Raw genomic sequence first — 26,182 nt, 5'->3', positions numbered from 1 at the left:
AATTGTGGAGAGTGCTGAAGGATGTTGTGGGTTACAGAAGGACATAGATAAGCCGCAGAGCTGGGCTGAGAAGTGGCAAATGGAGTTTAATGTGGAAAAGTCTGGAGGTAGTTCAGTTCAGAAGTTGTAACAAGAATGCAAAGCACTGGGCAAATGGTAAAATTCTTGACAGTGCAAACAGAGATCTTGGTGTCCAGGTGCATAAATCCCTGAAGGTTGCAAACCAGGTTGATAGGGTTGTCAAGAAGGTATTATGGTATGTTGGCGCTTATTGGTAGGGGGACCAAGTTTCAGAGCCACAAGGTCGTCTTCAGCTGTACAAGACACTGGTAAGGCTGCACCTGGAGTATTGTGTACAGTTCTGGTCACCACATTGTAGGAAGAATGTGGAAGCTTCGGAAAGGATTCACCGGAGATTTAATAGGATGTTGCCTGATATGGAAGGAAGGTCTTACGAGGAAAGGCTGAGGGATTTGATGCTATTTCTGTTGGAGAGAAGATGACTTAATCGAGATGTATAAGATAATCAGAGGGTTAGATAGGGCGGACAGTGACAGCCTTTTTCCTCGGATGGTGAAGACTAACACGAGGGGATGGAGCTTTAAATTGAGGAGCGATAGATTTAGGACAGATATCAGGGGTAGTTTCTTTACTCCATAGTAGGGGGGTGGAATGGCCTGCCTGTACCAGTAATAGACTCGCCAAACTTCAGGGCATTGGTCATACATATGGATAATAATGGAATGGTGTAGGTTAGATGGGCATCAGATCATTTTTCACAGGTCGGTGCAACATCGAGGGTGGAGGGGCCTGTACTGTGCTGTATGTTCTCGGACAGTGACAGCACTTTTATGAAGCAGCTTGGGAGATACCATGGGGTTTGCCGAATCAGTATAAAAGCTCTTAGCTCTGAACTATCCTTGCAGGGCACATGGCCATCAATGGCAGAGGTGGTACTTATTGCCCATCCCCAAATGCCCTAGCTGCTGGCAGGGAACTGCCACCTTGAACTGCAGAGGTCACTAGTCTACGTCCATGCACAGTGGTACACAACTCTCAATGGGACATCAGAGACAAAAGTTAACAGATCTGAGTTTATACTGCACTTCCCAAATCACCAGACATCTTAATGCCCTTTACAGTCAAACAAGTATTTATGTTTCAAAGTGTTGGCATTGTGGTGATGTTGGGAATGCAGTTAATTAGCCTCAGCAAACATTGTTAATTCAGGGATAAATATCAGCCAGGACACAAGGGATAACTCCCCTGCCCCTCTCAAAGTAGTGCCATGGAACTTTTTACATCAACCCAAGCACAGAGTGTCATCTGATCAACAGGCTCCTTCGATGCAGGGCACCGTGCTCCTTGACCCGGTCCTGCGACAGGGCTTTGTGCCCTCAGCCCTGGCCGCACAACAGGGCACCACACCCCCAGCCCTGCATTGAAGAGTTAAGATATGAAAAGCCAGCACAGGCCTTCCAGCAGCACCTTAAAAATTACATCTTCCAATTGTTTCTGTTCCTCCACAAGTATACAAACAGCATCAAGCCAATAACCAAAACGGAGTACATGCATTAATTATTTTTTGAAATTCAGTCACCATGTAAAAAGCTTTCCAGCGTCTACCAAAGCACTGTGTCAATGACTAATCTAAACTATTCCCAGCACACAAAGATAGAATTATCTTCTCACAAAAGAATGCTCAATTGCAACAAGTCACAAGGAGGTATCGAATCACTAAATCAAAATGTTTTTATTCTAGATTTCTAGCAAAGACTGGAAATATTCACGTTGGACTGCATCGGCGGAGAAAGAATTAGTCAACCTTGTAGAGGGAAGACCAGCATACTGCTGAAATATCAGAGCTCTAGTGCTACATTTCTCTCTACACAAATGCAGCCTGACCTGTAATCTACAAATGAAATGAAAAGCAAAATAGAGATTTACATCTCAAAAGGAGTTCTCTTGGGTTTAATACCAGACTTATGTGTTTGTACAATAATCAAGGACAAATAAGACTGTCCTGTTCACTTCCCTGAACCTAATCCACTTGCTGCAGGTTTTTTTTTAAAAGGGAAGTTCTTCACTGTATGTGCATGTTTCTGGCTAGCCCAGAGTTTATTGCCCATCTTTAAGTGCCCAGGAAAAGTCAGGAGTAAGCTGCCTTCCCTGAACCATTGTACTTACACCCCCAGAGTTGCAATGAAGTATAAAGGAGGAATATTGTGCCAAGTCAGTATAGTGTGGGGATTGTAAGGGAACTTACAGGCGGTGGTGTGTCCATGCATCGTTTGCAAAGTGCTGTCAGAGGGGTCGTGGTGAGTTCGTGCTGTGTATCTTGCAGATGGCACACACTGCTGCTACTGTGCGTCAGTAGTGAAGGGAGTAAATACTGAAGGCAGAGGATGTTGTGCAAAAGGGCTGTTTTTGCTCATGGATGGCGTCAAGCTTTGAGTGCTGTTGGAATTGCACTCATCCCAACAAGTTGATGTTTGAGGGGTTTGGATTTTAACTACTTGGCATAGACACAGACAATGAAGGGAGCGGACCCTGGAGCATTTCCACTGCAGTTTCAAATAAAATCTCTCAGACATGAATGCTGACAGACCAAATGCCTTAAGCTCTTCCAGACCGATCAAAAGAGCTTCAATATAATTGTCGATAATGACACTCCCCGCTGTATAACTGTACACAACGGAAAGTACAAAGATCCCAGACTCTGCTACATGAGAAGAGGTAGGGACAGAAACCGTCACATTCCTGATTCACAGCAACAGAGGAGTGTACCCATCAAAATGTAAATCTCCCAGTCTGCCATAAGGTCAAAATCCCATTCCCTAGAAACAGATGTCCTTTTAAACCCGACAGACAACATGGTCAATATGGACAAGCATAACTTTTAGTCATTTCTAAATTAAATAATTCCCTACTCCAGTCAAGAGAAATGGAGTTACCGGAAGATTTTATTTCAGATTTCAAGCAGTAGTGACTGTTGGTCTTCATCTTTTGTCTTAGCTGCTTGAAGCCAATAATTCTCTTAAAGATGGAAAACAAATCCTGGGTAGCAAGGAGACTTTTGAAAGGAGAGCATTCTGATGGTCTTCCTTGGGTTTGTCTTCCAACAGCAGTGCTTTTAGACACCAGCAGCAAAGAGCAACCTCATATCACATACATGACAGATGTGCTCTGCAATCACATCACATTCTGAATGATTGCATGCTCACCAGCCAAGATGCATCAGCCTGGCTATGCTTGTGCAAAATAGGAAAGCCACAGGGAGGTATACACACAGATCGACAGCACCATCAGAAATACAAGAAAACGGTGCAATCAGTACACCAACCCATTCCAGGCCGCCATAGAAAAACAGCTAACGAGTTATCATTGAAGATCGAAACTGAAAGCAAACTATTTTCCCCCACTCTACACAAATATTTCTAGGTGACAGCTTCCCAGCCTCCAGCTCATTACAGTTAGAAATTAGGCAATTAAGGAAGGGAGGAACTTGGGGAAAACATAAATCGCAGTCAACTGGTATTGAGTACAGATTGACAAGTGCCCAGGTCCTGATGGATTTTATCCACTGGCCTCAATAGAAATGGCGAGCGAGATAACAGATCTGGTTTAACTTGCCAAACCTCCTGAGCCCAGTTCAGCTGGAAGACAGCGAGGGCAACCCCTTTATTTAAAATGGGAAGGAGACACGACACAGGAAACCACAGGCTAGTTAGCTTGAAGAGTCATAGGGAAAATATTTAATAAATTATAGCAAGACATTCAAATAACTTCAGGTAAATCAGGCAGAGTCAACCTGGTTTTTTTTGAAAGTGAAATCACATTTGACCAATCTATGTCAGCACTTTGAGGATGTAATATGCGCTGAGAGGATAAAGGGATGAATGTACTGCAGTTAAATTTTCAGAAGGCATTTCAAAGTGGCACATTAAAAGGTAATTTTAGAAAATAAAAGCTTATGGTTTAACATGTAAGCACCTTGGCATAGACAGATGACTGGCTAGTTAAGAGAAAACAGTTTAGACATGAATTAATCTTCTGCAAGCTGGCATGATGTCACAGGGATCAAAACCAAGGCCTCAACTGCTTATAATATATAAAAATTACTTGGATGAAGGGTCCAAAGGTATTGTTGTCAAATTTGTTGACATGGTGGATCAGTGGCTAGCACTACAGCCTCACAGCGCCAGGGACCTGGGTTCGATTCCAGCCTTGGGCAACTGTCTGCGTGGAGTTTGCACATTCTCCCAGTGTCTGTGTGGGTTTCCTCCGAGTGCTCCGGTTTCCTCCCACAATACAAAGATGTGCAGACCAGGTGAATTAGCCATGCTAAATTGCCCATAGTGTAAGGTGCATTAGTCAGAGGGAAATGGGTCTGGGTGGGTTACTCTTCAGAGGGTCGGTGTGGACTTGTTGGACCGAAGGGCCCGTTTCTACACTGTAGGGAATCTAACCGAAACACAGACAGTAAGTTAGTTGTGAAGAGGACATAAGGAGCCTGCAAAAGGACAGAGTTTACATGAGGAGGCAAAGAGCTGACAAATGGTATATAATGCAAAATTTTCCATTCTGGCAGGAATAATACAGGATTATCTAAACAGTAAGAGATTACAGAACTTTTAGACACAAAGGGACTTCCATGCCGGAGATAATTCACAAAAGCTTAGTGTGCAGGTACAGCTAGCAATTGGGAAAGCTAACAATGTTATCTTTTACCGCAAGGGGAATTGAATATCAAAGTAGTGAGACAGGGCACTGGTGATGCTACATCTGGAGTACCATGACCACAACTAGCTGCCTTCTTTAAGTAAGGATGCATTGGAATGAATAAAGGCATTGGAAGTCATTTAAATAAGGTTTACCAGGTTAACCTGTGAAATGGGTAGGTTGTCTTACACAGAAACATTGGACAGACTAGGTCTATATCTGCCAGAGTTTAGAACAGCAAGAGTGAAATTGATTGTAATGTAGAATCCTGTGTAGTCTTGTCAGGGTAAATGTTGAGAGGATGTTTCCTCAGAGTGAATTTAGAACCAGGGTCACTATTTAAAATAAGAGGTTTTCTGTTTTAAAGATTGGCAAGGTGACATTTTTCTGAGAGGTATGAACCTTTGGCACTCTTCCTGGTCAAAACAGAGTCCTTGAATATTTTTAAGTCTGGTGTGGATAGGTTCTCAGAAGGGAAAGGGGTAAAAGCTCATCAGGAATGTGGAATGAGATTACAATCAGATGATCGATAATCTTATTAAACGTCAAGCAGCAATGAGGGGGTCTACACGTGATCCTTGTTCTTATGTTATCAGAAACACGAGCAGTTTCCTTAGTAGACAACTTGGGAAAGTTTGCAAAACTTCTTCCATCCCCAAAGAGAGTGTTGTTCAGTCATGCCCTTGACTGACCGCTCCTCCTACCTGAATTAACCTCCTCAAACCTTTCTAACCAATATTAGCTGAGCTCAGTTTCAATTCAGATCACATGATTTTTGAGAGCAGTGTCTCATCAAGAGCTAATTAATTGAGGTAGCTTCCACACGGAAAAATGAAAAGCAGTTCAGCCCAACTGCACAACGTGGTGAGTGTTGAATGATGTTTATTATCCTGACATTATCCAGACTGGAACAAAACCAGGAGATACAATAGATAAATGCTTTGGTTTTGGTCTACGTGAGCTGTAGTTAACACAAAGAAAAGGAGCATCAAGACACCCGAAAACAATTGACTGAACCACTAGAACCAAATAATATCTGCAGTAAACCCAGTAATAGAAAGCCAAAGAGTCCTCAAATGACTCTCACCAACACATTGTGTAGTTACAAGTTCAACATAGTTCAATTTCCGCCATCTCTCTACAAAATCAGCAGTTCACACCAAACAGTGACATGCGAAAATCTCACCAAATCTCCGACAATACCAACTTCTAAATCCATGACCTCTACCACCGAGAATGACATGGGCTACAGCTGCATAGGAACGCCATCACTTCCTGCAAGCCAAGACCAGGTCCACTGATGTGGACCTATATCGTTGCTGCTTCAGGTGTCACTGGGTCAAAGTTTCTGGGACTCCATTTGGAAAAGCACTGCAGTTATATCTACAGCTAAAACCTAAAGGAAAATGCAAACCTAAGTAAACAAATGGCTTTCATATACTCCTTGAACACATTCAGTTATTCCAGAACACTTCATAGGACAATTTCCAGGTGAACTTTGATACAGCTTTACAAAAGCCAGAAATCGTGACAAGGTCTTTCCCAAGGGGGAGGCTACAAGGAACAATTTATAGGTCTCTTCTGAGAAAACAAATCTGAAAACAATCAATCTTACATCAAACAGCTCGTAAAAGCATCAAAATGAAAGAACTTCTCAGAAGGGAGATGAACAAACTTTGCCTTTATCATAGAAATTAAACATTCTTGCTTTGGAAGATCCCAAAGTTAAAATATACCATGGTCAAACTGGACTGGGTGGAAAATGTAGAATTAGACTGAACTTTTACATGGATTCACTATCAAAGAGCAGCAAAACTGTATGTAGCACCCAGCATTTCATTTGGTTTGCTTAAGCACATCGAAGAGTGTTGAACCTTTCGAATAAATCTCAAAATGGGAAAGAATCAGGAAGTACAAGGATAGATAGAACAGCAATAGGTCTCTAAAGGCTTCCTCCAAAACAAATAGAAGGGAACAGTAGATGGTTATCAATTGAGACCTTGAGCATCCTTCTACTCTTCACTGAATTTAACTGTTTCAGTACCTGCTCTGTGTCGACTCCTCCTTGAAATAATTGCCACCAAAAATCTTGGGTGGATGTCATCCACACATTGCTCCTGCAATGGGCTTTCTGGGCTGCTCTTCTCATCATCGGAGGACTCATTATAATTGACAATCAGCTCTTCAATCTGCACAAACCCTTGGATGATTGGAACAATCCAGAAATCTGCATTGGGATCCTGTCAGAAAAAAAAATTACACATTTAATCTGAAAACTACAGAGTCTTGCAAATATTTGAAGCCCCTTCTCCTTTGAGAAGACTTAGAATTGGCTATAGAATTCTTCTGGGTCATCACTGCCACTCCCCATACAAGCTGCAATACAATTATACAAAACGACAACTCTGCAAAAAGCTGCTGAATCTCCTCATTCTAAAGGGATGTCACTGATCCAATTGTGCCTAACTCAGGAGCAACTGAAACCCTTCAAAAATTTCAGCTGAAGTTTTGTCCACTCCATAGTGATGCAAAGTACATGTAACAAACAAGATGTGTCATGCCTGCACAGAATCAATTGGGAAACTACATTTTTAAGGCTTTCAAGAATAGGAACCCAATAAAACACTCCTTTTGAATATATACTGATGTGGTGAGAGGAATTAAAAAAAAGACTTTGGATGAAGTCGTAAAATGTAGATTTTGTCTGCTAGATCACCCAGAGATTCCACTCTATTGGTCAACAGAACTAAATATGGGGCAAAGTGCATGATTGACAAGGTGGCATTGCCCATGATAACATCCAAGCTCATCTCCAGTTTGGCCTCCATGGCATTCATAAAAGTCTGTTTTGGGACAGTGGTTTGACATACTCATCTTAAAGCTAAATTTTCCACATATGTACACCCTAGACATTAGGGCCCTGTAGATTCCCACTGGAAAGACAGTCTTTCAAATAGAACAAACACCCATTGACCACCAACATTTCCTTCCTGCCATGAACATTTTACATCCTCTTGCCCTTTTCCCTTGGATCCCAGGGATTTTACTTATCCCACATGGCGGAAGAATTGGATATGATCCAACATCTTGCAAGGATTGAAACAATCAATCTAACACACTACTCTCAACAGGAAGACCATAACAATTTAAACAGAGTTCATCAGGTATGACCTTCCCTTAACGAATGATCCGGTCCTCGATTAGTCGACATCCTGTTTGACAAGTGATATGACCCTCAATTCTTTCCAATAATTTGCCATCACAGAGGTTAGTATGACTGGCCTATAAACAGTTTAACCCTTCCTGGCTTTTCAAGTACAGCCCATCAGCAGTCCAGTGAGACTGAAAAAATGATGGTCAGAGCTCTGTTAATACTATGTTTCGCCTGGGATACGTGTCATTCAGGCCCAGCAATTAATTTGCTTACAATTATGTCAGACCACTTAATGTCTGTCACGATACATCACCCTGCCAATCTTTCAAACACAGCTACAATGTCTGCATAACCCACCTGGTTTGTTGCTCTAGTGCTGGTTCATCAGGGGTTGGGATGACAGCAATGCTCCAAAAACTAACAGCAGCCAGATATATAGAGGAGTGAAGACAAGCTGGTCACGTAATCGACATTCTCCAAAATGAATGAATTGAACTTTCACCTACTGAAAATTTTACAGCTACTAAACCAGATAGATTTGACACTCTTCCGTGGTTGCAGACACAAAGACAGTGCACAAAGCTGAGATGCAACCTAAACACTGACCAAGCTTAGACTTATTTCAGTCCCATTGATCAACGTGGTTTAAAAAACTTCTAGAAAGCTTGCTGAATCACAACTGCAAGAATAATTTGTTCCACCTAACACTGAAGAGTAACTAGATTGCTAATTACAGTAATACAGCAATCCACCAATCCACACCAGGCTAAGAATCAATGGTGCATTATAAAAGATAAGGCAGCTTTCTTCAGATGTTGACCAACCTGCCCCTTGCAAACCTACCTTTCACAGAATGCATGTAATAATCTTGCTGTAATTTATATTGTAACATGGAACAGATTGCCAAAATACACAGCCAAGTAGTTGGTGTAGGAGGCAAATCACTTCGAAAACAACGAATTCTCAGGTCAGCATATGTAAATCAGTTATTTTTTCATACACTGCAGATTTTACATTTCTATCCTGTAATATATGAGGAAGCTGGAGACAGAACCATTAACAAATCCTTTTATCCAAAAGCCAGCTGACAGGGCACAGGCAAAACTTTGGAAAATAGTGACCCTGTGCTGAACCTAAGTCATCCTAAAATAGAGAAGGGAGCAAAGATAATTCGTGACAGCGACTTCATTTTAGCTTTGCAAATAACAAACAGGTAGAGTTACTTTGTAAGCTAGCCTACAAAAGCTATTTTAGTAACTCAAGGTGCATGCAATGGGTAATACTGCAGGGACGAGGAAGTTCATCAAGTTAAATCCCCCTCCCCCACCCTCACTAAAGAGGAACTAACCTTCACTCTGCCGTAAAAAAACCCCTCAGGTCTGAAAGCAGGCAGTTTATTTTCCCTCATTAGTTACTGCAAACTGTAGGTTTTATCGAAATGGTGGAGGCTGGTACAATTGCAACATTTAAGAGGTATATGAATAGGAAGGGTTTGGAGGGATATGGGCCGGGTGCTGGCAGGTGGGACGAGATTGGGTTGGGATCTCTGGTCGGCATGGACGAGTTGGACCAAAGGGTCTGTTTCTGTGCGATATATCTCTATGACTCTGATTTAAAAGAAGTGAACCAGTCACCCTGTGCAGCCTACAAGTGAAGTAAAGTAACCTGGAGGAAGATGGATTGAGGAATGGTAGGTCTTGAAAGCCAAAAGGACCATCTCAGAGAACCCTATAGACAAGGACCATTGAACAGCTCTCCCAGTCCATGCGAATCTTAACAGATCGAGTGGATCGGTTGGAAAGACAGATAGAAGCGATGAGGAATTTGCAACAGCAACAGTATATGATGGATAGCAGTTATAGGAAGTGGGGGGGGGGGGGGGGGAAGAATCTCAGATATAGTCACATAGATGGGTTAACTCCAGGAAGGGTGACAGGTCAGCACCTAGGGCGGGAGTCTTTTGTGGATATACCCATTTGAAACAGGTATGCTGTTTTGGAAAATGTAGGGGGTGATGGATTCTCAGGGAAACTTAGCATGAACAACCAATTTTCTGGTATTAAGACTGGCTCAAATGCTATGAGGGGTACGTCGGCTTCCAAGAGATCAATTGTGTTAGGGGATTCTGTAGTCAGAGGTACAGACAGATGTTTGTGGCCAGCAGAGAAAAAGCAGAATGGTGTGTTGTTTCCCTGGTGCCAGGATCAAGGATGTCTCAGAGAGGGTGTAGAACATTCTCACGGAGGAGAGGGGCCAGGAGGTATTGTCCACACTGGAACCAATGACACTGGAAGGGAAAAGGTTGAGATTCTGAGGGGAGATGACAGAGGGTTAGGCAGAAATTTAAAAAGGAGGTTCTCAAGGGTAGTAATATCTGGATTACCCCCAGTGCTACGAGCTAGTGAGTGCAGGAATAGGAGGATAGAGTAGATGAATGCATGGCTGAGGAGCTGGTGTATGGAAGAAGGATTCACATTTTTGGATCATTGGAATCTCTTTTGGGGTAGAAGTGACCTGTACAAGAAGGACGGATTGCACCAAAATTCGAAGGGGACTAATATACTGGCAGGGAAATTTGCTAGAACTGCTTGGGAGGATTTAAACTAGTAAGGTGGTTGGGGGGGGGGGGACGACGACCCTGGGAGATAGTGAGGAAAAAGATCAATCTGAGGTGGGTATGACTGAGAATACAAGTGAGTCAAACAGTCAGGGCAGGCAGGGACAAGGTAGGATTAATAAATTAAACTGCATTTATTCCAATGCAAGGGGCCTAACATGGAAGGCAGATGAATTCAGGGCATGGTTAGGAACATGAAGACTGGGATATCATAGCAATTACAGAAACGTGGCTCAGGGATGGACAGGACTGGCAGCTTAATGTTCCACAATACAAATATTATAGGAAGGATAAAAAGGGAGGCAGGAGAGGAGGGGGAGGGGGAGTGGCATTTGGATAAGGGATAGCATTACAGCTGTGCCGAGGGAGGATACTGCTGGAAATACATCCAGGGAAGTTATTTGAGTGGAATTGAGAAAAAAGGGATGATCACCTTAGTGGGATTGTATTTTAGACCCCCCAATAGTCAGAGAGAAATTGAGAAACAAACTTGTAAGGAGATCTCAGCTATCTGTAAGAATAATAGGGTGGTTATGGGAGGGGATTTTAACTTTCCGAACATCGACTGGGACTGCCATAGTGTTAAAGGTTTAGATGGAGAGGAATTTCTTAAGTGTGTACAGGACAATTTTCTGATTCAGTATGTGAATGTACCTACTAGAGAAGGTGCAGAACTTGACCTACTCTTGGGAAATAAGGCAAGGCAGGTGACTGAGGTGTCAGTGGGGGAGCATTTTGGGGCCAGCAACCATAATTCTATTTGTTTTAAAATAGTGATGGAAAAGGATAGACTAGATCTAAAAGTTGAAGTTCTAAATTGGAGAAAGGCCAATTTTGACGGTATTAGGCAAGAACTTTTGAAACTGATTGGAGGCAAACGTTCACAGATAAATTGGAAGCCTTCAGAAATGAGATAACAAGAATGCAGAGAAAGTATATTCCTGTCAGGGTGAAAGGGAAGGCTGGTAGGTATAGAGAATGCTGGATGACTAAAGAAATTGAGGGTTTGGTTAAGAAAAAGAAGGAAGCATATGTCAGGTATAGACAGGATAGATCCAGTGAATCCTTTGAAGAGTATAAAGAAAGTAGGAGTATACTTAAGAGGGAAATCAGGAGGGCAAAAACAGTGACATGAGATAGCTTTGGCAAATAGAATTAAGGAGAATACAAAAGGTTGTTACAAATATATTAAGGACAAAAGGGTAACTAGGGAGAGAATAGGGCACCTCAAAGATCAGCAAGGCAGCCTTTGTGTGGAACCACAGAAAATGGGGGAGATTTTTGCATCAGTATTTACTGTGGAAAACAATATGGAAGATATAAACTGTAGGGAAATAGATGGTGACATCTTGCAAAATGCCCAGATTACAGAGGAGGAAGTGCTGGATGTCTTGAAACGGTTAAAAAGGTGGATAAATCCCCAGGACCTGATCAGGTGTACTTGAGAACTCTGTGGGAAACTAGAGAAGTGATTGCTGGGCCTCTTGCTGAGATATTTGTATCATCGATAGTCACAGGTGAGGTGTTGGAAGACTGGAGGTTGGCAAATGTGGTGCCACTTTTTAAGAAGGGTGGTAAAGACAAGCCAGGGAACTATAGACTAGTGAGCCTGACCTCGGTGGTGGGCAAGTTGTTGGAGGGAATCCGGAGGGACAGAATGTACATGTATTTGGAAAGGCAAGGACTGATTCGGGATAGTCAACATGGCTTTGTGCGTGGGAAATCATGTCTCACAAACTTGTTGGGTTTTTTGATGAAATAACAAAGAAGTGAGGGCAGAGTAGAAGATGTGATCTATATGGACTTCAGTAAGGCGTTTGACAAGGTTCCCCATGGGAGACTGATTAGCAACGTTAGATCTCACAGAATACAGGGAGAACTAGCCATTTGGATACTGAACTGGCACAAAGGTAGAAGACAGAGGGTGGTGGTGGAGGATTGTTTTTCAGACTGGAGGCCTGTGACCAGTGGAGTGCCACAAGGATTGGTGCCAGGCCCTCTACTTTTTATTATTTACATAAATGATTTGGATGCGAGCATAACAGGTACAGTTAGTAAGTTTGCAGATGACACCAAAATTGGAGGTGTAGTGGACAGCGAAGAGGGTTACATCAGATTACAACAGGATCTGGACCAGATGGGCCAGGGCTAAGGAGTGATAGATGGAGTTTAATTCAGATAAATGCAAGGTGCTGCATTTTGGGAAAGCAAATCTTAGCAGGACCTATACACTTAATGGTAAGATCCTAGGGAGTGTTGCTGAACAAAGAGACCTTGGAGTGCAGGTTCATAGCTCCTTAAAAGTGGAGTTGAAGATAGATAGGATAGTGAAGGCAGCATTTGGTATGCTTTTCTTTATTGGTCAGAGTATTGAGTACAGAAGTTGGGAGGTCATGCTGCAGCTGTGCAGGACATTAGTTAGGCCACTGTTGGAATATTGTGTGCAGTTTTGGTCTCCTTCCTATCAGAAAGATGTTGTGAAACTTGAAAGGGTTCAGAAAAGATTTACAAGGATGTTGCCAGCGTTGGAGGATCTGAGCTACAGGGAGGGGCTGAACAGGCTGGGGCTGTTTTCCCTGGAGCGTTAGAGGCTGAGGGGTGACCTTATAGAGGTTTACAACATTGAGGGGCATGGATAGGGTAAATAGACAAAGTCTTTTCCCTGGGGTCAGGGAGTCCAGAACTGGAGGGCACAGGTTTGGGGAGGGGGGGGGGGGGGGGGGGAAAGAGAGAGAGAAAGAGATATAAAAGAGACCTAAGGGGCAACATTTTCATGCAGAGGGTGGTACGTGTATGGAATGAGCTGCCAGAGGAAGTGGTGGAGGCTGGTACAATTGCAACATTTAAGAGACATTTGGATGGGTATATGAATAGGAAGGGTTTGGAGGGATATGGGCCAGGAGCTGGCAGGTGGGACTAGATTGGGTTGGGATATCTGGTTGGTATGGACGGGTTGGACTGAAGGGTCTGTTTCCATGCTGTACATCTCTATGACTCTGACAGACAAATAATCACATATGTGTAAGGGATATTTTATATGGGGTTTAGAGTTTTAACTAATAAAATTGTAATCCACTGGCCTGCAATTGTAGTGAGAATTTACATGTATTTCTTTGTGGACTTCTAGAAAATCTTTAATTTTTGTGATGGAACAGCAAAGGTTTGATTTCCATTGTGCTTCTCCCATGAGGCACAACTCTACGACCCACATATCTAAAAAAATTAGCAAACACCACTATGCAGTAGTGAAGATTTAGAACATCTATAAATGGTACCTGATGCTCATTTTGACATTCATTTTTGTCAATCATGAACATTAGGCAAATATGGGTGAAAAGTAACAACAGAGGAAGTTCAAAGGATGAAACCTTCCTGCTCCTGTTGCTAAACCTGCTCTTTTAATGCAGAATTTGCCTACAGCCACAAACAAACACCAGCACTGCCCTGACTACAGCACATTTCTTCAAATCAATAATCCCAATGGATCACTGTTATTAAATTAAACCGTAAAAACTATTCATCACAATCTGCAAAGGCTCAAAGTTCAGGGCCAGGAAAGCAGCAAGTTTACTTGCATACCCCATTGTCTCAGACAGACTGAAAAACCAGTATGGCCTGTGAATGATTTACTATTGACTTGACATCAGGTGAATAACATGGCTGTCTCCATAATTATTGGGATAATTATCAAAAGACCATGTACACAAAATCCTCTGAAGTTAAAAGGATAATGACCTCCCTGGAAGTGCACAAGGCCTAAATCAGGCTGGTTCAAATTCAAACCGCAGAAAACAATGAAGGGACCTGGGCTAGTAAAGGTTGAGAGTGTACACACCCATTTACATGGATCTTTTATTTTGTTTTCAAGAGAACTAGTACAGCTACTTACTTCTAATTTGATCAGGTCATCAATCATGTGCTTATTCCAAAAAAATCTATCGTCAACCTGTGCAAAGGAAAAGACATGTTATCAATGTAGCAGAGCATGACCATTGTTTTAAATTATATAGTTTTCAGTAGCCTCCATTTGAGGTCAGAAACTCTCTTCCTAATATTCCACCTGAATTATCATGCTTCTGGGAGTCGACAGTTGGGACCAGTTTGTTCAAGTTGCCCAACTGAACAATTGTTATACAACATAACAGTAAACTCAAGTGATGAGTACAAAGGAAAGTAAAAGTGATTTAAGTAACACTTGAACTGTGAAAAATACCCCAAACATTTCTGAAGTGGCATGAAAATAGACACCAATTCAAAGAGCTCAGTTCATTGATGGCTCATGAAGCTGGAGGGGAAGGTAGAGATGGGTGGCAATGATGAGGAAGGCAATGCTAGAGCATGGGATCCAGTTAAAAAGTATATATACCAAACAGTGACTATTTATTACTTTGATGCCAGCAAAAGGGTTTCACTGGTGTGTGAAGCCAGACCAATGAGGGAATTGGTATGGCAGCAAGCAATCAAATCCAACCAACATTTTATGCTATACTTAATGTCAATACTGGTCTTTGAGCCTTACCCCACTTTAGCCTACAGAAGGCACAACCCAAGTTGCAGACACTGATTTGTACACATACTAGATATTCATACATTGCAAGAGGTAGGCAGTCTTTCTTTCTCTTGCTGGTTGTCTGTTTTTACATGACCTGAGAGAATTAACAGGCAGACTGCAGTGACAAGCAATCCTGGAGCTTGTTAAAACAGAAACCCTCTCCTCTCAGGCTCATCAGGTCACTGGCTGAATTAAATGGTTTTAAGACATTATCACAAAATGGACAAGATGGCTGAAAGAACATACGCTGCAGGTGTCAGATGACAGACTGCAGTTTTTACTACCCTCTTTAACAGCACTCTCTCATTAACACTGGTGGACAATTCGTACTGTATAAAGTCTTACCCTCTTCCATAACGATTTCCCTTTATCAGAGGTGCTCAGTCTCTGTACTGAATTAGTAAGGTCATAAGTCAGGCTATAATAGAATGAATCAGAGTCCATGAACATTTTGATTAATTCCTCCAACAGTCTTCGTTCCAATCGCTCCTTTTCCTTGTGTTCCTTGGCCTGCAACACATACAACCACAAGCCGGTGAGTGTGAAATCGATAGACAGAAAACAAGGAGTAGCCCAAGGTATGTTGCATACTACATTGCTGTGAACTCTCTTTCATCCATCTTTCTTATGCACGTATTTTGTGTTTATATTTTTCAGTGCACAAATCTTTGCTGTGCACATATTTTCAGTTCATTATTAACGCACCTCATAAGAGGAACAAGTGACGAAGTGGTGGGGCAGAGGATGATAACACACAATTTTCTCAAAATACTAGACTCCTTTAGGTAAAATTTGTACTTGGAACAAAGTGAGTGCTGTAGCTCAGCCTACATCTGCTGAACCACTGAACACCCAAAAAGTAAGCCCTTAAACCCATGAACCAAAAATGCATGTTGTACAGAGCTGTTACTAAAATTCAAGATAATGGTTATGATAAATGAATTTTTTTTTTTTTTACAAAATGTTGCCCCAGCACAGAACTTAGGATCACTCCTTCAACTTCCCCATAAGTCAAAGCACAAATGTACATGGTAAATCTCATTCTAGTCCTAGATTAAACAAAGCAATATTTGCTCTTGTACTAATTTAATTTAAAATGAAGATCCTATCTTGATTGTAAAATTAACTTGTAAAGTTACAGTAACAAATTAACTGGAGTAGTTCAGATCTTTTTTAATTGAACATGTAATTTACACTTCCTCCTCAGGTATAAAAGTAACAGGAGCCTTGGCACCTTACCAACATTGCTGACAAAGTGAAGCCTGGACAGAAAGCCATATGGTAACTCCCGTATGCAGAGGTGTAGCAGAGTTCAGCATGACCAGACAAGCTGTATCGCGGTGATACATACTTTACAAGAGAAAATAGCCAACACTATATGCCTGCCTGTAGGCTAAGCATTAAACTGAAGCACACCATTTCCAGCTACCCGATTGGGTGAGAAAAACTCTATCCTTTCACTTAGAGTCTTTCATTTGTTCCTGTAAAGCAATTAGATCCAAACTGCATAGAAGGTGACGCACAGAGTTTAGCGGATGCAGTACGTACTGGCTGATGCCCTACGTCATCCTAAATCAGGACATTTGAATTGACTGGCTCCCCTCCCAAGGTTAAATTGATCGGTTTGACCTGGTCTCCATTGAATTATTAGCATTCTTTCAGAGCAAACTGGAGTACTTATAGAGTCATACAGCATGGAAACAAACCCTGCAGTCCAACTCGTCTGTGCCAACCACATATCCCAGTCTGTCCGAGTCCCATTTGCCAATATCCAGCCCATGTCCCTCTAAACCCTTCCTATTCATTTATGCACCCAGATGCCTTCCAAATGTTGTAACTGTACCAGCCTCCACCACTTCCTCTGGCAGCTCGTGCATACATGCACCAACCCCTGCATGAAAAAAAAGTGTTACCCCTCAGGTTCTTCTTACATCTTTCTCCTCGCCTTAAACCTATGCCTTCGAGTTTTGGACTGCCACCACCCTAGAAAAGACAACCATGGCTATTCACCCTATTCATGCCCCTCATGATTACCCCTCAGCCTCCAAAGCTCCAGGGAAAAATGCCCCACCCTACTCAGCCACTCCCTGTAGCTCAAATTGCGGTAACATCCCCATAAATCTTCTCTGCACCCTCTCAAGTTTAACAACATCTTTCCTATAGGAAGGGAGATCAGAATTTGAGGAGGTGACCAAGCATGTGGATGAGAGTAGAGCAGTGGATGTAGTGTACATGGATTTTAGTAAGGCATTTGATAAGGTTCCCCATGGTAGGCTTATGCGGAAAATCAGGAGACATGGCAAAGTGGGAAGTTTGGCCAGTTGGATAGAGAACTGGCTAAACAGTCCAAGTCAGAGAGTGGTGGTAGATGGTAAATATTCAGCCTGGAGCCCAGTTACAAGTGGAATTCTGCAGGGATCAGTTCGGGGTCCTCTGCTGTTTGTAATTTTTATTAATGACTTGGAAGAGGGAGTTGAAAGGTGGGTCAGTAAATTCACAGACGATACGAAGATTGGAGGAGTCGTGGATAGTGGGGAGGGCTGCTGTCGGCTGCAAAGGGACTTAGATATGTTGCAGAGCTGAGCCGAGTGGCAGATGGAGTTCAACCCCATCAAGTGTGAGGTTGTCCATTTTGGAAGGACAAATAAGAATGCGGAATACAGGGTTAACGGTAGGGTTCTTAATAAGGTGGAGAAGCAGAGGGATCTTGGGGTCTATGGCCACAGATCTTTGAAAGTTGCCACTCAGGGGGATAGAGCTTGTAAGGCAGCCTATGGTGTATTAGCGTTCATTAGCAGAGGGATTGAATTCAAGAGTTGTGAGGTGATGTTGCAGCTGTATAGAATCTTGGTAAGGCCACATTTGGAGTACTGCATGCAGTTTGGTCGCCTCATTTTAGGAAAGATGTGAAAGCTTTGGAGAGGGTGCAGAGGAGATTTACCAGCATGTTGCCTGGAATGGAGAATAGGTCGTACGAGGATAGGTTGAGCGTGCTAGGCCTTTTCTCATTGGAACGGAGAAGGATGAGGGGTGACTTGATAGAGGTTTAAAAGATGATCAGAGGAATAGATAGAGTAGACAGTCAGAGACTTTTTCCCCGGGTACAACAGAATGTTACAAGGGGACATAAATTTAAGGTGAAGGGTGAAAGGTTCTAGGGTGGGGGGGGGGGGGAAGAGAAAAGAGAGGTGGGTGGGAATGTTGTTCTTTACCCAGAAAGTGGTGGGAGCATGGAATGCGCTGCCTGTGGGAGTGGCAAAGTCAGAATCATTGGTGACCTTTAAGCGGCAATTGGATAGGTACATGGATAGGTGCTTAAGCTAGGACAAATGTTTGGCACAACATCATGGGCTGTATCGTTCTATGTTCTCAGTGTACACAATATTCTAAAACTGGCCTCACCAATGTTGCGTCTCTACAGAACTCGACATCCCAACTCCTTTACTCTATGCACTGATCAATAAAGGCAAGCATACCACTGTGTACCTGCGACCTCACTTTCAACGAACTACGCACCTGCACCCCAAGGTCTCTTTGTTAAGTAACACTCGCAGGGCCCTACCATTAATTTTAGATGTCCTGGTTTGTCATACTAAAATCCAACAGCTCACATTTATCTAAATTATCCTTCAACTGCCACTGCTCAGCACATTAGCCCATCTGTTGTGGCACAATTTCAGTGGATCCAGTGTTAACAAGCCAAATATATTTTGTATAACACTCTTTGTCTTGGCACTATTGGCGATGATTCACATTGACGACTCATCCACTGAATCTTCAGGTAGGAGTTCAGTTCAGTTTGAGCAAAGCATCACTGGGGACAAGGACAATGAACAGTACAGCACAGGAACAGGCCTTTCAACCCACCCAGTCTGTGCCGACACCATACATTTCTAAACAAGAAATGGTTTGCCTCTATGCAGTATGTCTCTCTATTCCCTGCCTATTCATATGTCAAGATTGCCTCTTAAACATGTATCTGCCTTCACCACCTCCTATGATGGTGCATTCCAGGCACTCACCACCCACTGTGTAACAAAGAACTTGTGTCTCACATTGCCTTTGAACTTACATCTTTCACAATAAACTCCTATCCTCTATTAACCAAAATTTCTATCCTGGGAAAAAGGCTCCGACTAACCATTCTATCCATGCCTCTCAACTTTGTGTACTTTTATCATTTCACCTCTGACCCTTTGACATTTAAGTGAAAACAAAGTTTATCCTATCTCTCCTCAGCTAAAATTTCTAAACTTGACAACAGCCTGGTAAACCATTTCTGTACCTTCTCCAAAACCTTCATGTCCTTCTCTGAGCATAACGACCAGAACAGTACACAACATTCCAAACGTGGCCGAACTAAAGTTCTGTACGGTTGCAACATGACTTGCCAATTTTTATATGTGAGGCTCTGATTGATGAAGACAAGCATGCGATAGGTTTTCTTCACCAGCTTAACCATTTGTGTTGCCACTTTCAGGGATCTGTACATCTCGATCCCTCGAAGTTCATGTTACTAAGGGTTCTGCCATTAACTATATACTTCCCTCCATATCAGATCTTTCAAAAGTGGTGGAGGCTGGTACAATTGCAACATTTAAGAGGCATTTGGATAGGCATATGAATAGGAAGGGTTCGGAGGGATATGGGCTGGGTGCTGGCAGGTGGGACTAGATTGGATTGGGATATCTGGTCAGCATGGACAGGTTGGACCGAAGGGTCTGTTTCCATGCTGTACATCTCTATGACCTTCAATTTTTCTGATTAAAAATCATCTGCTATTTCTCCACCCTGTCTCCAGCAGATTTATATTCTGCTGTACCCTCTGACAATCCTCTCCTCATCCTGCAGTTCCCCCAATCTTTGCCATCCACAAACTTCATAATCAGGTCACTTACATTCTCCTCCAAATCATTTGAAAATACATTAGGAAACAACAGGGTCCCAGCACCGATCTCTGCACAACACCACTGGTCACAGATGTGGGGTGGTATGGTGGCTCAGTGGTTAGCACGCTGCCTCTCAGCACCAGGGTCCCAGGTTCAATTCCAGCCTCTGGCAACTATCTGTGTGGAGTTTGCACATTTTCCCTGCGTTTGCACGGGTTTCCTCCGGGTGCTCCGGTTTCCTCCCACAGTCCAAAGATGTGCAGGTCAGGTGAATTGGCCATGCTAAATTGCCCATAGTGTTAGATGCATTAGTCAGAGGGAAATGGGTCTGGGTGGGTTACCCTTCGGTGGGTCGGTGTGGACTGATTGGGTCAAAAGGGCCTGTTTCCACACTGTAGGGAATCTAATCTAAAAAAATCTCCAGTCAGAAAAGCACCCTTCCACTACTACTGTGAATTCTACAATAGAACCAGTTCAGTATCCATCTTATCAGCTCACCACAGATCCTATGTGACTTCATCTTTTGTATAAACCTGCAGACAGACCTTGCCAGAGTCCATACAGACATCTACTATCCTGCCCTCACTAATCTTTGTCAGTTCCTCAAGAATCTCAACCAAGTTTGAGACATGACCTTCCCTGTACAAAGTCATGCCGCCTGTCACTAATACGCCCATATTTCCCAAATGGGAATAAATGCTAGTGGTAAGAATCTTATCCAATCACACACGTAAGGCTCATATCATTCATACCCTGGCTCTTTTCTCAGGGCAATAACCTGACCAATCAATCTGTGGAGATTTAAAATTTAAAACCAAGCCTGGCAGTATTAACAGTCAACTATTCACTAGTGCCAACCAATCAGCACTCCCCTCCAGTGCAAAATAATTGTAGTTTTCCCCTTGAATTGGCATGTCAAAAAGCTTCAATAAAATGCCCTTTTGCAATGCTCAAGAATTTCCTTTCGTAAAAGATTTAGATCTGCCTTCTAAACCACAGTAATAAACCGGATTAATGACTTGACATTTTCTCCCTTTCCTACTAAATGCCTGAGCAGAATATGATGCAATGGAGCAGAAGATAATCCCCTGGTGGTCTCAAATCAACAGCAGCCAACAATGGTCAACATTTCAATTCTTACTCCATTCTTGAAACTCTGGTCCTTTCAGAGAATCACAATTTCTACCCCCCCCCCCCCCCACGTTGTCACTGATGGCTAATACTTGGAAATACTTTTCCAGAGAGGTCAAGGTGGGGTTCATTGAATACATTCAAGGCAGAGACACACATTCTTGACAAACAAGTGAATCACAGGCAGCAGGAAAGTGAATCTGAGGCCACAGTCAAAGACTGTTTGCTATGAGTGAATAGCTACATCCTGCTGCAAAGCTTGCTGCTCCATCAGACTGTCAGGAACCAGAGGTTTTATTCCTCCAAGGATTAGCTCTGCAGACTAAAAGCAAAAAAATAAAAAAAAAATTTCTGCATTACCTGTCAAGCTGAGAAATCAATGCTGAGAAACTGCACACCTTCATACAGTGTCAGCAATAGCAGCAAGGAACCATATATATATAGCCCCTTCTCTGACACAATTATGAAAGATCACCTAATGGAGGCTTTGAAAATGACTCACTGACAGTCATCCTGATCTCTAGCAAAAGCCTGGAACTTACATCAAATTAATGCAGTTTTGTGCCCTGAATCCACACACTGTTAACCAGTTTCAGTACGACCTTAAGTTTAACGATTTTCTCTCGTGACAGATAGTTCCATCTCCAAGGTTTGGAGTAAACTTAAAATCACTCCATCTCTTTCCTGAACAATTTTCTCCCACCTTCCCAAGGGAATGATTAATGGATGGGGCCTGGTGTTTGATGCTTCAAACAACCTTAGCGACTTCACCTCATCTGTTCATAATCACGTGTTATTCAGTCAAGTGTGGCATGTTAAAACCCGAGAGGGAGTTTTCAAGCAGGTCCCCATTTTCTCCATCCCTGAAATCTACCACCTCTATCAGCAACAGCTTCCAGTTAATTGACCTCCTCAATTGGAGCGAAGGTCAATTTAAACTCTAGTACAACACAGCTGAAGTCTACACAACCCTGAACTTCCTTGATCTCTAACCAATTGAAATGTTATTGCCCTGAGAGGTGGCAAACAATGTGAAACAGGTTGCTAAAGGGTTAATGGTAAAGAAGTGAGAGGCCAATAAAAGTAGCACTGAGGTATTAGGGTGGCATGGTGGCTCAGTGGTTATCACTGCTGCCTCATAGCACCAGCGTTCCCAGGTTCGATTCCAGCCTCGGGTGACATGTGTGGAGATTACACATGTTCCCCATGTCTGCATGGGTTTCCTCTGGGCACTCCAGTTTCCTCCCACAGTGCAGGTCAGGTGAATTGGCCATGCTAAATTGCCCGTAGTGTTAGGTGCATTAGTCAAAGGGAAATGGGTCTGGGTGGGTTATTCTTCAGAGCGTCGGTGTGGACTGATCAGGCCAAAGGACCTGTTTCCACACTGTAGGGAATCTAATCTAATCTAAATCATGGGTAATCTGGTCAGATACTCAATTATCCATCACCACAAATAGTTCAAACTGCACTACGAATGACCAGGCTGGCCAAATCCTGAAGGATACATAAACCCAATATGACATCTGACAGATGGCAACGAACTTCAACAGAGTAAACTCTACCTGGCCTTGCGCCCATCTACCTTTCATGGTATCTATGGCAATATCATAGTAGTGACAACAGCCGAGTATTGGAGAAAGGTCATGTCTTTACCATGAAAAGATCCTCAGTTGTGTTGGTACAATGCTAATTCCGCACCAAAAAGAGAACAGATCTTGCAGTTCAACTCTGGACATCAATGAGGCACTGGCAGTCATAAACACAACGGTATTTAATCAAAGCTTGTAACCTTAGACCCATGAGGTCATGGCTCACTGTAGTATTACCATTCTTAGCCATGAGTCCAAGCAGAGTCCTATGAAGGCAGGAATGCATGCCTGGAGCTGCAGCAGCCATAATAAAGAGGTGTCAAACTAGTGAATCTGCAACACAGATCTACAAACATGTAAGCAAATGTGGGTTTTTGATTTTTAGTGACTTAACTTGGTTTTTTTAGAATCCTTTTGAAACACACATAGGCTATTAATCTAGCAAGCCAGGAAACAATCTTATACTATTGACTCTCAATGCCATTTTGTACTATCACAAACAAGAGTTATATTTTTAATGACTTGTTCAAAGACACTGTTACACAGCCCTGGAGAAGGTGGGACCTGACTCCAGGCCTCCTGACTCAGAGGTAAGGACATGGTCACAAGAGCCCCTCACAAAGTGATATACTAAACCAATTTCCAAACACTAACCACTGGTATTATAAAGCAGTCACCAGCCTAAGTCATTATGGATACTTCATGTTGCGTGATCATGAAGAGCAATTAATTATCAGTTGTTGATTAAGGCTGGATTCCTATGGCAAGGTGGTTCACTGGTTAGCACTACTGCCTCACAGCACCAAGGACCCAGGTTTGATTTCAGTCTTGGGCAGCTATGTGTGGATTTTGCACACGCTCCCCATGTCTACGTGGGTTTTCTCCAGAGTGCTCTGGTTTCTTTCTGTAGTCCAAAGTTGTAAAGGTTGGGAAGATTAGACAAACTAAATGTGGATTTATGGGGATGGGGGGGGGGGGGGCGGGGGCTAGTTCTGGGTTGAATGCCCTTTGGAAGATCACACAGATTCAACGGGCCAAATTGCCTCTTTCTGGGCTGGAGGATTCCACGATTCTAATGATTATTTCTACTGATTACAGCAGCTCCTATATTTGAAAAATACTTGGGCATCCCTACCTTTGGGCTAGGAGACCTGGGTTCAAGTCCCATTTGCTTCACATGTGTATAATAGCATCTCTGAACACATGGATTAGAAAATTTACCCAAAACATTGATTCATTGCTTTTTTATCATTTATAAAAAAATGATTTGGATGTGAATACAAGAGGTTTGAATGGTAACTTTGTAAATGACACCAAAACTGATGGTGCTGTGGACAGCTAAGAAGGTTCCCTCAGAATACAATAGGGCCACTATGACGTGGGCCAAGGAGTGGCAGATGGAGTTTAATTTAGATAAATGTGAGGTGCTGCTTTTTAGTAGGGCAAATCAGGATAGGACTTATACACTTAATGGTCAGGTCCTGGGTAATGTTGCTGAACAGAGACACCTTGGAGTTCAGGTTCTTAGTTCCTTGAAAAGAGAGTCACAGGTAGACAGGTTAAGAAAGTAAGCATTTGGTACGCTTGCTTTTATTGGTCAGTGTATTGAGTACAGGAATTGGGAGGTCATTTCACAGCTATACAGGATGTTAGTTAGGCAACGTTTGGAATACTGTTCAATCCTGGTCTCCTTCCTATCGGAAAGCTTTTGTGAAACTTTAAAGGGTTCAGAAAAAACTTAAGGATGTTGCCAGTGTTGGAAGATTTGAGCTATAAGGAGGCCAAATAGGCTGGGGTTGTTTTCCCTGGAGCAGAGGCAGAGAGGTGACCCAGAGGTTTATAAAATCATGAGAGGCACAGACAGAGTGAATAGCCAAGATCTTTTCCCTGGGGTGGGGAGTCCAAAGCTAGAGGGTTTAAGATGAGAGCGGAAAGATTTAAAAGGGATCCAAGGGACAACTACTTCACGAAGAAGGTGGTGCATGTATGCAATGAGCTGCCAAAGGAAGTGTTGTTGGATAGTTCAATTACAATATTGAAAAGGCATCTGGATGGGTACACGAATGCAAAGGGTTTACAGGAATATGGGCCAAATGCTGACAAATGGGACTAGATTAGTCAGCATGGATGAGTTGGACTAAAGCGACAGTTTCTGTGCTGCACATCTCTATGACTCTAAGTATTTAGACTGGGCAAAGAAAAAGCAAGCAACGTCCAAGAGCTCATCAACAAGACTGGTCTTGTGTTAAAACCATAGATATTAGGGTTTCATTCTCAGGCAAGGTAAACACACATATCTATTGTCTTGATGTTGAAGGCAACATGTAAACAGAAGTCCAATCAAACATGATTACCATAAGAATGAATTCTAATCCCAAAATTGGATATGAAACGGATGTCCGGGAGCCATTTTCACGATGTCATTTATCCTGTTAAGCCAGGGTTTGCATCCAATTTAAGCTTGTTTTCAGAGTCAGCTTCATTTTCAGGCTCTGTATGAGAGGGAGTGTTTCTATCTCTGAATAGAAATTAGATTCCTAACAGTGCCAAAACTAGAGGCACGTTATCTGGCATTAACCGTTTAATCAAGTAGGTTCTGGATTTTAAAGTCAGTGCTGTACTTCTGACAATTACAACATTTAGCATCTTTGAATTAATTAAGTAGTCCACAGTTGTTAGACAAGTGTGGCATCTTATTGTGTCGATACAGCATCAGCTAATCATTAACTTAGTGCCCTATTCTTGCAAAATGGTTCCAACCCTGTCAAATGTAAAACATCTGCGTTAAACAGGTTTAAAGGGATGAATGCAAGGCTTAAGTGGGAGAGTAAACACCACATTTTAATTGGTACCTACTTTAGTCATACTTCCATTTGTACCATTCCAAATGGAAGGTCAGGTCTCACCAGTCATGCCTTCAGCCTTTGAATGAGTCAGAGTCGTACAGCACAGAAACAGACCCTTCGGTCCAACTTGTCCAAGCCGAGCGGATATCCTAGATAAATCTAATCCCATTTGCCAGCACTTGGCCTATATCCCTCGAAACCCTTCCTATTCATATCCCCTTCCTGTTATCTTCTAAATGCTGTAATTGTACCAGCCTCCACCACATCCTCTGGCAGCCCATTCCATACAAGCACCACCCTCTGCATGAAAAAGTTGCCCCTTTTAAGCCTTTCTCCTCCTCACCCTCAACCTATGCCTTATAGTTCTGGACTCCCCCATCTCAGGGAAAAGACTTTGTCTATTTATCCTATTCATGCCCCTCATGATCTTTTAAACCTCGATAAAGGTCACCCCCTCAGTCTCTACCGCTCCAAGGAAAATAGCCCTAGCCTATTCAACCTCTTCCTGGCAACATTCTTGTAGACCTTTTCTGAACCCTGTCAAGAAAGAATGCAGTAGAAGCCTTCAAAGAGCAACATCATAACTGGATTAAGCAGCAGGTTAGTGTTATGGAACAGACATCTAGCACCACCTCCATCTGTCCATTGACTTACCCAACTGTGAATTGCTAATAACAAAAAC

General features: G+C 42.6%; 1 protein-coding gene across 3 annotated transcripts in view; it reads right to left on the bottom strand.

Annotated features, from left to right (window-relative positions):
• inpp5f (inositol polyphosphate-5-phosphatase F) overlaps positions 1-26,182 on the bottom strand; it is a 207,954-nt gene that overhangs the window by 48,039 nt on the left and 133,733 nt on the right. For all 3 annotated transcript variants that reach the window (XM_072557453.1, XM_072557454.1, XM_072557455.1), the window contains 3 exons: positions 15,391-15,555; positions 14,383-14,439; positions 6,767-6,962 (listed from right to left, as the gene is read on the bottom strand). In XM_072557453.1, the coding sequence (XP_072413554.1) occupies positions 6,767-6,962; positions 14,383-14,439; positions 15,391-15,555 (418 nt within the window). The remainder of the gene's footprint in view (positions 1-6,766; positions 6,963-14,382; positions 14,440-15,390; positions 15,556-26,182) is intronic.

The sequence above is a fragment of the Chiloscyllium punctatum genome, chromosome 38 (genome assembly GCF_047496795.1).
Source record: "Chiloscyllium punctatum isolate Juve2018m chromosome 38, sChiPun1.3, whole genome shotgun sequence".
In the NCBI taxonomy this organism is placed as follows: Eukaryota; Metazoa; Chordata; class Chondrichthyes; order Orectolobiformes; family Hemiscylliidae; genus Chiloscyllium; species Chiloscyllium punctatum.
This window is presented reverse-complemented; position numbering and strand designations above follow the sequence as displayed.